Below are 16,885 nucleotides of genomic sequence, written 5' to 3' on the forward strand. Positions count from 1 at the left end.
CGTCGCCACCTACATTACACTTATTAACCCCTAATCTGCCGCCGGCCACCGCCGCCACCTACCTACACTTATTAACCCCTAATCTGCCGCACCTAACATCGCCGCCACCTACATTACACTTATTAACCCCTAATCTGCCGCCCCTAACATCGCTGCCACCTACATTACACTTATTAGCCCCTAATCTGCCGCCCCCAATGTTGCCGCCACTATACTAAAGTTATTAACCCCTAAGCCTAACCCTAAGTCTAACCCTAACACCCACTAACTTTAATATAATTAAAATAAATCTAAATAAAAAGTACTATCATTAACTAAATAATTCCTATTTAAAACTAAATACTTACCTGTAAAATAAACCCTAAGCTAGCTACAATGTAACTAATAGTTATGTTGTATCTAGCTTAGGTTTTATTTTTATTTCACAGGCAAGTTTGTATTTATTTTAACTAGGTAGATTAGTTAGTAAATAGTTATTAACTATTTACTAGCTACCTAGATAAAATAAATACAAATTTACCTGTAAAATAAAACATAATATGAGTTACACTAACACCTAACCTTACACTACAATTAAATAAATTATATTAATTAAATACAATTAACTAAATTACAAAAAACAAACAAACACTAAATTACACAAAATAAATAAGAAATGATCAAATATTTAAACTAATTACACCTAATCTAATAGCCCTATCAAAATAAAAAAGCCCCCCCAAAATAAAAAACCCTAGCCTAAACTAAACTGCCAATAGCCCTTAAAAGGGCCTTTTGCGGGGCATTGCCCCAACGAAATAAGCTCTTTTACCTGTAAAATAAAATACAAACACCCCCCCAACAGTAAAACCTACCACCCACACAACCAACCCCCCAAATAAAATCCTATCTAAAAAATCTAAGCTCCCCATTGGCATTTGGATGGGCATTGCCCTTAAAAGGGCATTTAGATCTTTTTCAGCCAAAACCCTAATCTAAAAATAAAACCCACCCAATAAGCCCTAAAAAAAATGTAACTCTAACCCCCGAAGATCCACTTACAGTTTTTGAAGACCGGACATCCATCCTCAACGAAGCGGCAGAAGTCCTCCGCGAAGCCAGCAGAAGTCTTCATCCAAGCGAGCTGAAGTCTTCACCCAAGCCAGCAGAAGTCTTCATCCAGAAGGCATCTTCTATCTTCATCCATCCGGCGCGGAGCGGCTCCATCTTCAAGACATCCGACGCGGAGCATCCTCTTCTGACGACGGCTAACGAAGAATGAATGTTCCTTTTAGAGATGTCATTTAAGATGGTGTCCCTTGAATTCAGATTGGCTGATATAATTCTATGTAGTATTAATATCTAGTGTAATCAAACAAATACAGGCCCCTTACAATGAAGTGTCTAATCATAACAGTCAGTGCAAATGCACTGCATATGCAAGGCTATATAACTGGTAGTGTATAGGGGGTGCTGACTGTCGAGTATATAAAGGAATGGACAAGAAAAAGTTGACAGTACCTCAGCACTCAAGGAGTTACTGCTATAAGGAAAGCAATAATATCTAAGATGGGGTAGATGCCAGACAATGGGCATATAATAAAACGTAACATTTACTCATATGTTGGTAAAATATGAAAGTGTAACACATAGAATATATGTAATGACAAAGACATTTAAAACTTAGGTTAAAAAGTATATACAATGTGTGTGTGTGACCCCAAGGAGTCCAATATAGTCCAGGGATTAGTAGATTACCACAAAACCCAGCTCAAGGCTAATAAAGGTTAGTGGATTGCAACAAAACTATCTGCAAAAGGGGATTGACCCCAACAACAATTACTCTAAGCTATGCAATACTTTAACCGAAAGTCTGAGCTGAGCTGCGTGGCAAAACAAGTCAAATAAAGTAAGGCCTTATAAATTATGAATAATTAAGTATCCAAAAATATTTAAATAGAGGTCTCACACACACAGAATACGCCTGATGCGCATTTCGCCGCTAGCACGGCTTTCTCAGAGGCTAACCAGAGTCTGGCCACTAACCCGGTATTTATTACACACTCAGCCAATCAGGGGTGGCTGAGAAACACACCTCTCACAGTAGCCTATCCTGTAAGACCTGCCGCCATTGGGTAATAGAACGTCACATGTACAAGACAAGTCGGATAGTGTGAACACCTACCCGTTGCCATGAAAATCAGAGATACACCGCTTGTGTACTTGGCGTCATTGATCACATATGTAGGGAGTCACTAATATAAACTAACCATGAAGTTGCTGTTAGTAATATGTTAAGAAGTGAAAACATAATGGTGAAGAAAATGTTTCGTAATGAAGGTTGTTACCCGTTATAGTGAGTGGCATAAATCTGATCGTTATGTCATCTATTTGTATCGTCATCGGAACAGATCCAAAATTCAAACTTGATTAGATAACCACTGATAATAGGTGAGGAATTTGCCAGCCCACTACATAGAGTACACGTATATCAAGTGTTTAAATGATGGCTAAAAGAGTAGCGCCGTAATGTTAGACACTCTGTAGGATGTCAGAAGATATTTATATAGACATATTTATGCATAACCAGGAATTAGTGTAAAAACACGATGAATATTCCAAACGGAGCATATTATCATAACAGAGTAAAGATCACATTGAGTACTTATAGATCTAACCTCCAACAAGTTAAAACTTCAGTACAAATATCGTATAGTGCTAACTGTCGAGATCCTATAGTCCATTATTAATGATAAGTACAGTCACAGTAGTATAGAGGCTGTGTCAAAAGTATGTCAAATAAAATTACCAATATATAAAGACCATAGATTTCAAAATAATATCTTGACTATTACAGCAGCATTATGAAAGTACTGAGTAACGTTAAATTGGAGGGAATGAAAATATGTGAAATTGTCATAACAAAGTCACGGTCCCATTTAATTTTTGTAGATCCTTGATTGAACCAGTTAGTACTTCAGTACAGATATCCTATGGTACTAACTGTTGAGATCATATAGTTGATTATTCGTAATTAGTGCAATCACATTTAAATTGGAGACTGTAAAATAGCATGTCAAATAAAGTTAGCGAATTGTAAAAACCATAAGTTTCGCAATCCTGACCATTAAATCAAATATATATGAATTATATCAGTACTATAAATAAGAAGATAATTAGAAACCTAATTGATGCGTTCTAGTACTTGCTAAAAGCGTAAAAATTCCTGTATTGTTACAATTGAGCACCTAGCAATACTGAGGAGTTAAGTAAGTTAAAGATGTCATCAAATTCCGATTCTATATAACTTCAGAATTATAATGGTCATAAACTGATGAAGTTAAATTATTAAGTTCAAAGACAAAAAACCAGTATAGAAGATTCTATTTCACAACATTAAATATAATTGTTATCATGGTATTCAAAATATGTTCGTTTAGAAAGTCTGAATACCGCTATGTTGTTAAGCCTTATTAGGATGCCATAGCTTGACTATTACGGCTTAAAAGGTATATCAAAGATTCAATAGGACTAGACCTTGACAGTTTAAGATTTAAGTTGTTAAAGAGGTTCTCACAAAAAAGCTACAAAGCCATCTTGTTCATTTAGGCCATTGGGTACTAATGTGTTTAGCCAAAAGATCCAGCGGCACTCAGATTAGAGTAACATTTGTTCAATATCACCTCCTCTTATGCCAGGTTTAATTACCTGTAAAACGGATATTCTCAATCGTGGCTTAGTACCATGTTTTTTCAGATAGTGTCTCGCAACAGGGGTTAGTGTTTTATTTTTGCCTATGTCATTTACACAATTTTTAATACTGTTGATATGTTCACCTATTCTGGTGCGTAATTCGTGAGTTGTGATACCGACGTATCTCATGCCACATTCGCATAAAAGACAATAGACTACATTTTTAGTCCTACAATTCGCAAAACTAAACATGCGTTTGGTTCCTGCTGGAGTTGTAAACTCCCTTTCATCATGAATATACTCGCAGAAGCTACATGAACCACATGCATATGTTCCACATAGTCTTTTGTTGCCTGTTTTTTTCTTTATAAAGTGACTCTGCACTAATTTATTCCCTATTGTAGGATCACACTAATTACAAGCAAACAGATCACAGGTGAGGATGGTTACCTTTAATAGCCATTCAAACCCCTTTGTGTCAACTTGTGTGCATGTTATCAGGCCAAAATCACCAGGGTATGTAAACTTTTGATCAGGGTCATTTGGGTAGTTTCTGTTGTCATTATCATTTAAAAAGAGTAAACACAGTTGATTGATAATAAATGGCTTCAGCCAAACACTAACCATGAGTGAAAGAAAAGTTTTTGTGTTATCATTCATATTCTCTGAAAAATAGCCAAGAAATCATAAATTCTGTCAGGGTATGTAAACTTATGAGCACAACTGTACATATGTATACACACACACACATATATATATATATATATATATATATATATATATGTATACAGTATATACACACATATTTAGACATGTATATGAAAAATTATCCAATGTTCACATACTGCCTCAGTTTCCAGCTAGTAGTAGTAGTCTAACGAGTAACAAATAAAATCTATTTTCATTCTCTCTTTATTTAAAGGGTTCCTTTCTCATTAAGGGACCCATGTATTAAAAGGTGAGCGGACAGCTTCTCAACTTGCAAAGTTTTTGCTGCATACGGGGAGTGGATGTGTTGATCTACTGGACAGTATATATCATTACACACTCCAATGAGTGTATAATGCCTGCCCCTTTATTTGCGCAAGTGAAGGGACTGTCAATCATGGAGAGCTCGCTCTCTGTGATTTCTCTTTGCCACCTCTGAGTTGGCGAGGAGTGTAAAAGCAGTGGTCTAATGCATATGCGAACCTGCCCTACAAGGGCTCCGGAGCAGCTCTCGCTGCTTTTTACATGGAGTTGTTCATTACTTTTTTCTAAGAGTACTTAGATATATATATATTAGTTTTATATATGTGCTCAATCTTTATTTGAAGATGCTCTCTAGCTATTCCTCTGCTGCAAGACATTTTCCCTTAGGAAGTTGCAGACAAATGAATTTTCATTAACAAATTCCGAACAACTCTTTTAATAAATATTGTCCCCCCCCCCCAAAAAAAAAAAAAAAAAACCTAACCTGTCTTACACTAACACCTATCCTTACACTACAATTAAATCAATTACATTAATTAAATACAATTACCTAAATTACAAAAAAAACCCACTAAATTACACAAAATAAAAAAAGAAATTATCAGATATTTAAACTAATTACAGCTAATCTAATAGCTCTATCAAAATAACCCCCCCCCCCCAATAAAAAAAAACCTTGCCTAAACTAAACTACCAATAGCCCTTAAAAGGGCCTTTTGCGGGGCATTGCCCCAAAGAAATCAGCTCTTTTACCTGTAAAAAAAAATACAAACAAACCCCCAACAGTAAAACCCACCACCCATACAACCAACCCCCTAAATAAAATCCTAACTAATAAAAACTAAGCTCCCCATTGCCCTGAAAAGGGCATTTGGATGGGCATTACCTTTAAAAGGGCATTTAGCTCTTTTTCAAGTGCCCAAACCCCTAATCTAAAAATAAAACCCACCCAATAAACCCTTAAAAAAGCCTAACACTAACCCCTGAAGATCCACTTACAGTTTTTGAAGACCCGACATCCATCCTCAATGAAGCGGCAGAAGTCCTCATTAAAGCCGGCAGAAGTCTTCATCCAAGCGGCCGAAGTCTTCATCCAAGCCGGCAGAAGTCTTTATCCAGACGGCATTTTCTATCTTCATCCATACGGCGCGGAGCGGCTCCATCTTCAAGACATCCGGCGCGGAGCATCCTCTTCAATCGATGTCTTCTTGCAGAAGGAAGGTTCCTTTAAGGGACGTCATCCAAGATGGCGTCCCTTGAATTCCGATTGGCTGATAGAATTCTATCAGCCAATCAAAATTAAAGGTGAAAAAATCCTATTGGCTGATGCAATCAGCCAATATGATTGAACTTGCATTCTATTGGCTGTTCCAATCAGCCAATAGAATGCAAGCTCAATCCTATTGGCTGATTGGATCAGCCAATAGGATTGAAGCTCAATCCTATTGGCTGATTGCATCAGCCAATAGGATTTTTTCACCTTTAATTCCGATTTGCTGATAGAATTCTATCAGCCAATCGGAATTCAAGGGAGGCCATCTTGGATGACGTCATTTAAAGGAACCTTCATTCTGCAAGAAGACGTCGATTGAAGAGGATGCTCTGCGCCGGATGTCCTGAAGATGGTGCCGCTCCGCGTCGGATAGATGAAGATAGAAGATGCCGTCTGGATGAAGACTTCTGCTGGCTTGTATGAAGACTTCAGCCACTTGGATGAAGACTTCTGCCGCTTCGTTGAGGATGGATGTTGGGTCTTCAAAAACTGTAAATGGATCTTCAGGGGTTAGTGTTAGGCTTTTTTAAGGGTTTATTGGGTGGGTTTTATTTTTAGATTAGGGGTTTGGGCACTTGAAAAAGAGCTAAATGCCCTTTTAAGGGCAATGCCCTTTTCAGGGCAATGGGTAGCTTAGGTTTTTTTAGTTAGGATTTTATTTTGGGGTTGGTTGTGTGGGTGGTGGGTTTTACTGTTGGGGGGTTGTTTGTATTTTTTTTTACAGGTAAAAGAACTGATTTCTTTGGGGCAATGCCCCGCAAAAGGCCCTTTTAAGGGCTATTGGTAGTTTAGGCTAGGGTTTTTTTTATTTTGGGGGGCTTTTTATTTTGATATGGCTATTAGATTAGGTGTAATTAGTTTAAATATCTGATCATTTATTTTTTATTTTGTGTAATTTAGTGTTTGTTTTTGTAATTTAATTCATTGTATTTATTTTATGTAATTTTTTAAATTTATTTAATTGTAGTGTAAGGTTAGGTGTTAGTGTAACTCAGGTTAGGTTTTATTTTAGGTTGAAATATTTTTTATTATTGATTTGCAGCATACATAACATAATAGTGCACTCTGTGCATAAATCATTCTTAATAGTATTAGAGTGTGCGGATTAATATCATACACAGTATACACTGTCCTACCACAATCTTTCTTTAGTTTTTTACAAAAAAATAAGAAACATAAAAACATAAAAACCAATTAAACTAATTCTAAATACAAAACAATAACCTAACTTTTTCCCGTCCAGCAGTGTCCATCAGATTAAGCTTTATTTTTGTTCCACTAGATGTGGCCTCAGAGAGTGACTCCAGCCCCCCAACCACCCCAGCTCTCGCCTTTTCTGTATTTAATTATTTATTCAGGGTCCAATGGATCCAGATATTGTGGAAATTTTCTATTGTGCCCTGCATCCATGCTGCTGATTCCGACATATAGGTTAGGTTTTATTTTACAGGTATATTTGTATTTATTTTAGCTAGGTAGTTAGTAAATAGTTTATAACTATTTAGTAACTATTTTACCTAGTTAAAATAAATACAAACTTGTCTGTAAAATAAAAATAAACCCTAAGCTAAATACAATGTAACTATCAGTTATATTGTAGCTAGCTTAGGGTTTATTTTACAGGTAAGTATTTAGTTTTAATTAGGAATAATTTAGGTAATGATAGTAGGTTTTATTTATTATTAATAAATAATATTGTAATTATATTTAAGTTTGGGGGTGTTAGGGTTAGGGTTAGACTTAGATTTAGGGGTTAATAAATGTAGGTAGGTGGCGGCGATGTTAGGGGAGGCAGATTAGGGGTTAATAATATTTAACTAGTGTTTACGATGCAGGAGTGCGGCGGTTTAGGGGTTAATATGTTTATTATAGTGGTGGCAATGTCGGAAGCGGCAGATTAGGGGTTAATAATTTTATTTTAGTGTTTGCGATGCGAGAGGGCCTCAGTTTAGGGGTTAATAGGTAGTTTATGGGTGTTAGTGTACTTTTTAGCACTTTAGTTATGAGTTTTATGTTACGGCGTTGTAGCATAAAACCCATAACTACTGACTTTCAGTTTACGGTATGGATCTTGAAGTTTTAGGCTTTACCGTTCACTTTTTGGCCTAGTGAATCCGATCCGATCTGTTCCGATCAGCCAATAGAATGCGAGCTCAATCTGATTGGCTGATTGGATCAGCCAATCGGATTGAACTTGATTCTGATTGGCTGATTCCATCAGCCAATCAGAATATTCCTACCTTAATTCCGATTGGCTGATAGAATCCTATCAGCCAATCGGAATTCGAGGGACGCCATCTTGGATGACGTCCCTTAAAGGAACCGTCATTCGTCGGGAGACGCCGGAAGAAGAGGATGGATCCGCGTCGGATGCTTCAACATGGACCCGCTCCGCACCGGATGGAAGAAGATCGAAGATGCCGCTTGGATGAAGATGTTTGCCGGTCCGGATGTCCTCTTCTTGCCGGATAGGAGGAAGACTTTGGAGCCTCTTCTGGACCTCTTCAGCACCGGATGCCAGGACAGATCGGTGATACCTGTTGAGGTGAAGACAAGGTAGGAAGATCTTCAGGGGCTTAGTGTTAGGTTTATTTAAGGGGGGTTTGGGTTAGATTAGGGGTATGTGGGTGGTGGGTTGTAATGTTGGGGGGGGTATTGTATGTTTTTTTTTACAGGCAAAAGAGCTGATTTTCTTGGGGCATGCCCCGCAAAGGGCCCTGTTCAGGGCTGGTAAGGTAAAAGAGCTTTTAAATTTATTAATTTAGAATAGGGTAGGGAATTTTTTTATTTTGGGGGTCTTTGTTATTTTATTAGGGGGCTTAGAGTAGGTGTAATTAGTTTAAAATTGTTGTAATATTTTTCTTATGTTTGTAAATATTTTTTTATTTTTTGTAACTTAGTTCTTTTTTATTTTTTGTACTTTAGTTAGTTTATGTAATTGTAGTTATTTGTAGAAATTGTATTTAATTTATTTATTGATAGTGTAGTGTTAGTTTTTATTGTAGGTAATTGTAGGTATTTTATTTAATTAATTTATTGATAGGGTAGTGTTAGGTTTAATTATAACTTAGGTTAGGACTTATTTTACAGGTAATTTTGTTATTATTTTAACTAGGTAACTATTAAATAGTTCTTAACTATTTAATAGCTATTGTACCTGGTTAAAATAATTACAAAGTTGCCTGTAAAATAAATATTAATCCTAAAATAGCTACAATGTAATTATAATTTATATTGTAGCTATATTAGGATTTATTTTACAGGTAAGTATTTAGCTTTAAATAGGAATAATTTATTTAATAAGAGTTAATTTATTTTGTTAGATGTAAATTATATTTAAGTTAGGGGGGTGTTAGTGTTAGGGTTAGACTTAGCTTTAGGGGTTAATCCATTTATTATAGTAGCGATGAGCTCCGGTCGTCAGATTAGGGGTTAATAATTGAAGTTAGGTGTCGGCGATGTTAGGGAGGGCAGATTAGGGGTTAATACTATTTATTATAGGGTTAGTGAGGCGGATTAGGGGTTAATAACTTTATTATAGTAGCGCTCAGGTCCGCTCGGCAGATTAGGGGTTAATAAGTGTAGGCAGGTGTCGGCGACGTTGAGGGGGGCAGATTAGGGGTTAATAAATATAATATAGGGGTCGGCGGTGTTAGGGGCAGCAGATTAGGGGTACATAAGGATAACGTAGGTGGCGGCGCTTTGCGGTCGGCAGATTAGGGGTTAATTATTGTAAGTAGCTGGCGGCGACGTTGTGGGGGGCAGGTTAGGGGTTAATAAATATAATATAGGGGTCGGCGGTGTTAGGGGCAGCAGATTAGGGGTACATAGGGATAATGTAAGTTGCGGCGGTTTACGGAGCGGAAGATTAGGGGTTAATAATATAATGCAGTGGTCAGCGATAGCAGGGGCGGCAGATTAGGGGTTAATAAGTGTAAGGGTAGGGGTGTTTGGACTCGGGGTACATGTTAGAGTGTTAGGTGCAGACGTAGGAAGTGTTTCCCCATAGGAAACAATGGGGCTGCGTTAGGAGCTGAACGCTGCTTTTTTGCAGGTGTTAGGTTTTTTTTCAGCTCAAACAGCCCCATTGTTTCCTATGGGAGAATCGTGCACAAGCACGTTTTTGAGGCTGGCCGCGTCCGTAAGCAACTCTGGTATCGAGAGTTGCATTTGCGGTAAAAATGCTCTACGCTCCTTTTTTGGAGCCTAACGCAGCATTTTTTTGGACTCTCGATACCAGAGTTAATTTTATGGTGCGGCCAGAAAAAAGCCTGCGTAGCGTTAACAGCCCATCTACCGCCAAACTCCAAATCTAGGCCTAATTGCGTAAACAGTAAAGTACAATACATGTCAGGGACACTAGATTGTTAGTATGTGAGAGTAGTTTTCAAATAATGGGGAGTATTTAGTCTATAAGAAAAAGCTATTTGCCTGTCAAATGTGCTCAAAGCTGTTGAAAATGTAAACAACTTTCTATTTTACTTTTACTATTAATGTTTCTTCATTCTCTTGGTAACTTTTGTTGAAAAGCAGGGGCATATGCTTAGGAGCCTCCTCATTTCTGGAGCACTATATGGCAGCAGTTTTGCAAGAATGTTATCCATTTGCAAGAGCACTAGATGGCAGCACTATTTCCTGCCATGTAGTATTATAGACACCTACCTAGGCATATCTTTAACCCAAAAAATCATGGCAACGAAGTAAATTTGATAATAGAAGTAAATTGAAAAGTTTTTTTTTTAAAGGGTATGCTCTGTCTGAATCACAAAAGAAAGTTTTTGGTATTAGAATCCCTTTAACCCCTTAACGACCAACAACGTACAGTGTACGTCCTACAAAAAACGGTTGTTAACGACCAAGGACGTACCCTGTACATCGTTAGTGTTTTCAAGCGTGGAAGCGATCCTGATTGCTTCCAACCGCTTTCCTGTTATTGCAGTGATGCCTCGATATTGAGGCATCCTGCAATAAAAAAAAAATAGCCATCCAATGCAAAGAGAGACAATCTGTGGCCCTCTCTGCATCGGCCATCGATGGTCACGATCGTTTGTGGCTGGGAGCCGTTGCAGGGAGGCGGGTGGGTGGCCATCGATGGGGGATGTACGTCAGAGGGTGGAAGGATCACATGCGGGGGTGCCGGGAATGCGCACTGGCATGCGTGCGTGCACGTGGGCGGGCACAGGAGTGGGTGGGAATTCTACACTATGGCACAATTTGTTTAGGATAAGGTGGGAGAGTGGAGGGGGAATTTTTATCTAAGGGATCTGGGAGGGGGTGGACGGGCAGCTACACTACAGAATAATAGCGTTTATATTTCAAAATAATTAAAAAATACCAAATTTTATGGCAAACTGGGTACTTGCCGACAACTGCCAGTACCCAAGATGGCGCACAATAAGGTAGAGGGTGAGGGTTAGAGAGATGTTTGGGGGAGGATCAGGGAAGTTGGGGGCTAAGGGGGGATCCTACACAGCAGAATATGTCTTTTTTTTATTTAAAAACAAAACAAAAAAAACAACCTTTTATTTTAGTACTGGCAGACTTTCTGCCAGTACTTAAGATGGCGGGGACAATTGTGGGGTGGGGGAGGGAAGAGAGCTGTTTGGGAGGGATCAGGTGGTGGGATGTGTTAGGTGGGAGGCTGATCTCTGCACTAAAGCAAAAATTAACCCTGCAAGCTCCATACAAGCTACCTAATTAACCCCTTCACTGCAGGGCATAATACAAGTGTGATGCGCAGCGGCATTTAGCGGCCTTCTAATTACCAAAAAGCAACACCAAAGTTATATATGTCTGCTATTTCTAAACAAAGGGGATCCCAGAGAAGCTTTTACAACCATTGGCGCCATAATTGCACAAGCTGTTTGTAAATTATTTCAGTGAGAGAGAAACCTAAAATTGTGAAAAATTATAAAGTTTTTTTCTTTATTTGATCGCATTTGGCGGTAAAATGGTGGCATGAAATATACCAAAATGGGCCTAGATCAAAACTTTGGGTTGTCTACTACACTACACTAAAGCTAAAATTAACCCTATAACTTGCAAAAAAAGCAAAGAACATGTAATCATTGGGTATTTCTAAACTCAGGACAAAATTTAGAAACTATTTAGCATGGTTGTTTTTTGGTGGTTGTAGATGTGTAACAGATTTTATGGGTCAAAGTTAGAAAAACTGTGTTTTTTTTTCATTTTTTCATCATATTTTATAATTTTTGTTATAGTAAATTATATGATATGAGGAAAATAATGGAATCTTTCCAAAGTCCATTTAATGGTGAGAAGAACATTATATAATATGTGTGGGTACAGTAAATGAGTAAGAGGAAAATTACAGCTAAACACAAACACAGCAGAAATGTAAGAATAGCCCTGGTCCCAAATGGTCAGAAAATGGAAAAGTGCTGTGGTCCTTAAGGGGTTAATAAAGGTCTTTACTGTATATTTTCTGTTCATGTAAGCAGTTTCTAGACTAAAATCATTTGAAAGTGATGCAGCATAACTGTAAAAAGATAACTAGAACATGTCACATGAAAATCTCTACTTCAAAAAGGAACATATTTTACCTTAAAAATTCTTCAGCTCACAATAGTAAGTGCTCTGTGATCAATTATTCTTCAGCTGCTATTTTTACTGTCAACTGCATGGTGAAAAAACAACTAGTCAGCTTCATCAGTTCACACTTTTCTTTACTGTTGCCTCATGGGATTTCACTGAAATATTGCAAGATTTAATAGTAAACTCCCTTAAACTGACAAGCAAAATAAAATGACTGAGCCTGCAAGTGCCAGATTAATTACAGTTAATTAGGAAACCTGGTTCTGTAATAATTTTTTTCATTTATTCTAACCACATTTACTTGTCAGCCAACAGTATTTTAATCCATCAGAAAACATACAAACATTTAAAAAAAAATCCTGATGCGTTATACCTCCCTGTAAGCAGTCTGAATAGGTGAGTCAATTTACCTAAGTTGCACTCATGAAAACAAAAAGCTTTCAATGAACGCTTTTACTAGGAGCATTTTTTTGTTATTCAAGTCTGTCACAAAAATGCTTCTATTTAAAGGGACAATCAAGTCAAAATTAATCTTTTGTGATACAGATAGAGCGTGTATTTTTAAACAACTTTACAATTTACTCTCATTAACAAAATGTGCACAGTCTTTTTATATTTATACATTTTGAGTTACCAGCTCCTACTGATCATATGCAAGAATTCTTATCTGCATTTGTGATTGGCTGATGGCTGTCACATGATACAGGAGGAGTGGAATTAAACATAACTTTGAAAATTGTCAGAAAAAGAATCTACTACTCATTTAAAGTTCAGACTAAGGGGTAGTAACATTGCACAAACAATCAACCGCTAGCAGGGGTGTCAATCATCAGTTCGCCACCTAAAAGATGGCGGAGAAGTTAAAGGGACACTCAATCAAAATTAAATTTTCATTATTCAGATAGAGCATGCCATTTTAAACAACTTTCCAATTTACTTCCTTTAACAAAATGTGCAGTCTTTTTATATTTAAACTTTCTGAGTCACCAGCTCCTACTGAGCATGTGCAAGAATAAGTGTGTATACATTTGTGAATGGCTGATGGCTGTCACATGGTACGTGTATGCATTTGTGAATGGCTGATGGCTGTAACATGGTACAGGGGGAGTGGAAAAAGACATAACTATTAAAATTGTAAGAAAACAAATCTACCACTCATTTGAAGTTCAGACTAAGTGCTATTGCATTGTCTTGTTATCTTGCATTTGTTGATTATGCAAATCTACTGTGTTGACTGATCTTACGACCACTGCTTCTTAACTTACGTTTTAGGCAAGCCTGAAACGATGGGCGTAGAATGCAGCATCCGTTGCTTAATAAATCTACTCCCATGTATTTCATATAAATAACATTGTGTTCACACATGTGGAGTTATTTAAGAGTCAGCACTAATTGCCTGAAATGCAAGTCTGTCAAAAGATCTGAGATAAGGAGGCAGTCAGCAGAAGCTTAGATACAAAGTAATTACAGAGGTAAAACGTATATTTCTATTACAGTGTTGGTTATGGAAAACTGGGGAATGGTAAATAAAGGGATTATCTATATTTTTAAACAATAACATTTTTGGTGTTTACTTTCCCTTTAATACCTTTTTGACCAAGTCACCTTCACAATATTTTTCAATATCAATGTGTGATTATGGTTATCTTTCATTAAAAAAATGCTCAAAGACAGACACTATTTTCATTTTAATGTTTTTATTTTTGTATTTTTTTCTTCCACCAGGCTTTTAAAAGGAGACGAACATTTCCATTTTATACCCCGTTCACGTGAGGATCTTCCAGATAACTTTCCAAAGGAAATAGAAGGAATCTGTTATTTTCTTGAGGATGACAGTGGTCAAAAACATCCAAAGCACTCATTAACATCTGTAAGAATGAGGAAGGTGTCCTATAACATTGGCACTATGTACCTTCGGGAGACAAGTGTATGAAATTTTCTGCAAATCAAAGACTCTTCAAAAAAAGCACAAACCCATAACTGGGTCATTAGAGTGTAGAGATTCTTTCTGTATAGCTGGTTTGCTAAGAATACAACATTAAGAGCTCTGCATAATGACAGGCAATAATTTTTTTGTCCAGAAGTGCATAACTATTGTCATGCAACTAGACGACGTAATAATAGTATTTCATACCTGAAGGATATAACTCCTAAGGTTTCCAAGTGTTGATATTTGTTAATTAACATGGTGTTTTAATCCATAATCCTTATTTACCACATATAGATGATTAATTATACATTATTTAGTAAAGGGACAATAAACCCCTTGATATTTTATGCATATTAGTTTTTCATTATAAAAAAAACTTTGCAATATACTTTAATTATTTATTTTGCTCCCTTTTCATGTAATTTAGTTCTGAAAATTATGGATTTTGTAATTCTCAGAACTGGAAATGCTTCCTGCTGACTAACCCTGCTACATTTCTGTTCCTTAATTGAGTTCAGAAAATAACAACGGCAAACAATGTTTTTCATTCTGAAATATTTACTGTGGAACGCCTTGTCTTCTCCAGATGCAAGAGATAGTTTGGCTGTTAAAAACAATTGCAACAAAGATGTTAAAGGGACACTAAACCCAATTTTTTTATTTCATGATTTAGATAGAGCATGCAATTTTGAACAACTTTCTAATTTACTCTTATTATCAATTTTTCTTCGTTCTCCTGCTATTTTTTTTATAAAAAGCAGGAATATAAAGGTTAGGAGCCGGACAATTTTAGGTTCAGCACCATGGATAGCGCTTGCTTATTGGTGGCTGACATTTAGCTACCGATAAGCAAGCATTACCCAGGTTCTGAACTAAAAATAGGCCGGCACCTATACTTTACATTCCTGCTTTTTAAATAAAGATAGCAAGAGAATGTAGAAAATTTTATAATCGGAGTAAATTAGAAAGTTGCTTAAAATTGCTTGCTCTATCTGAATCATTAAAGAAAAAAAATGGATTTAGTGTCCCTTTAATTTGTTTTAAACATGTTTGGACTTGACTGATATGTTATTCTATTGCAAGACAACAAAAATATCTTAAGGTGTTTAATGTCTTTTTCTTTTCTTTTTTATATCTCTGCCTGAGAACATCACAAACATAACACAGGCATGAAATTAATATTTACTAATCAATTCTATAGGAAACTGTAATCGAACATTAAGTAACATTTATTTGCATTTATATAAAACTCATTTACATTAGTAATGCTGTAGTTGGAAACATGGCCAATAACTGGGAATATACTAACCATGTTAATCAATTTATAAATTAATCAAATTTTTGTGTATTTTGTATTACATTTTCCTATTCTAGTGGAAAATAGTAACTGATTTTAACTAGGAGGCTGTGTACAAGACGTATTTCTGAGAGCATGTTTCCAAACCTTATACATTTTATTTATATCAAAGTATGCTTTGATCAATATATGACCTCAAAATGTTGAGTGTATATGGTAAGTATAAAAATAATAATTCCCACCATAGCATCTGAATGTAATTTCCTAATACTGTTATATTCTAAATTAAAAAAAATGCATAATATTTATATTCAGTTATTTAACCATTTATTTCATCTATGTATATATTCAGCAGAGCATCTATTTTAACTTTCAGACAAATTTGTGAATTAAATAATTTTAGTTATTAATAGTTAAGGTATAATATTTCATTACTTTATATTGTGAATATTAATATGCTATATACTGTACTATTAGACACAATCAGGCACCACATTGCATTGTCACATACATTGACTTGTGAACTGATGTATGCATACTGAACCCCATTTGATCATTACATTTTTTTTATTTGTTTGTCTACTTTAAGAGAGTATAAATATTTGAACGCCATTTTGCTCCTAGAAAGAAGTTGGGTATAACAAGTGATATCTGTCTGCTATCTACTTAAACGAATATTAAATGTGATTTTTTTTTTGCTCTGTTGCATCTAAAAAGGGTGTTTGTACTAAAAAGAACAGTTTTTAATTTTCTTTTTTGTTTTTATTTTGCTGTTGAAGCTATGTAGGCTGGCTACTTTCCACCAATGGAGCTGAGAGGGTTGTCGTTGACAGCCAGTGAGCAATAAATACCATGGGAAAAAAATATGCACTAAAATGCTCGTCCTATTACCTTCAAATTTAAAATAATAAACAATATTTTTGTATGCAAAATATAGAACTCTTCTATTTACATTGTACATTTTGATTTTATATTAATGTCCCTTTAAGAGTTTTTTAGAGAGTAATACAATAACATTTTTTAAATACTATTTACATAAATAAAATACATTTTGAGGATTTAAGAAGTTTCATATAATTACTGACAGCAAACAATTATGTTTTGGGGAGAAGTGAACATATAAAAATTTGCCCAGTTTTAAGCATTAATTCACTACTAGTTTCACAACCATGTATTTTTCTGTTAG

The 16,885-nt window shown here is 36.0% G+C and overlaps 1 protein-coding gene across 1 annotated transcript in view; it reads left to right on the top strand.

Annotated features, from left to right (window-relative positions):
- The window catches only part of GUCY1A2 (guanylate cyclase 1 soluble subunit alpha 2), a 561,623-nt gene extending 546,547 nt beyond the window's left edge, over window positions 1-15,076 (top strand). The window contains exon 8 of the mRNA XM_053708566.1: window positions 14,198-15,076. Coding sequence (XP_053564541.1) covers window positions 14,198-14,405 — 208 coding nt within the window. The 3' untranslated portion in view covers window positions 14,406-15,076. The remainder of the gene's footprint in view (window positions 1-14,197) is intronic.
- The last annotated feature ends 1,809 nt before the right edge of the window (window positions 15,077-16,885 follow it).

This window comes from Bombina bombina, chromosome 3 (assembly GCF_027579735.1).
Source record: "Bombina bombina isolate aBomBom1 chromosome 3, aBomBom1.pri, whole genome shotgun sequence".
Lineage (NCBI taxonomy): Eukaryota > Metazoa > Chordata > Amphibia > Anura > Bombinatoridae > Bombina > Bombina bombina.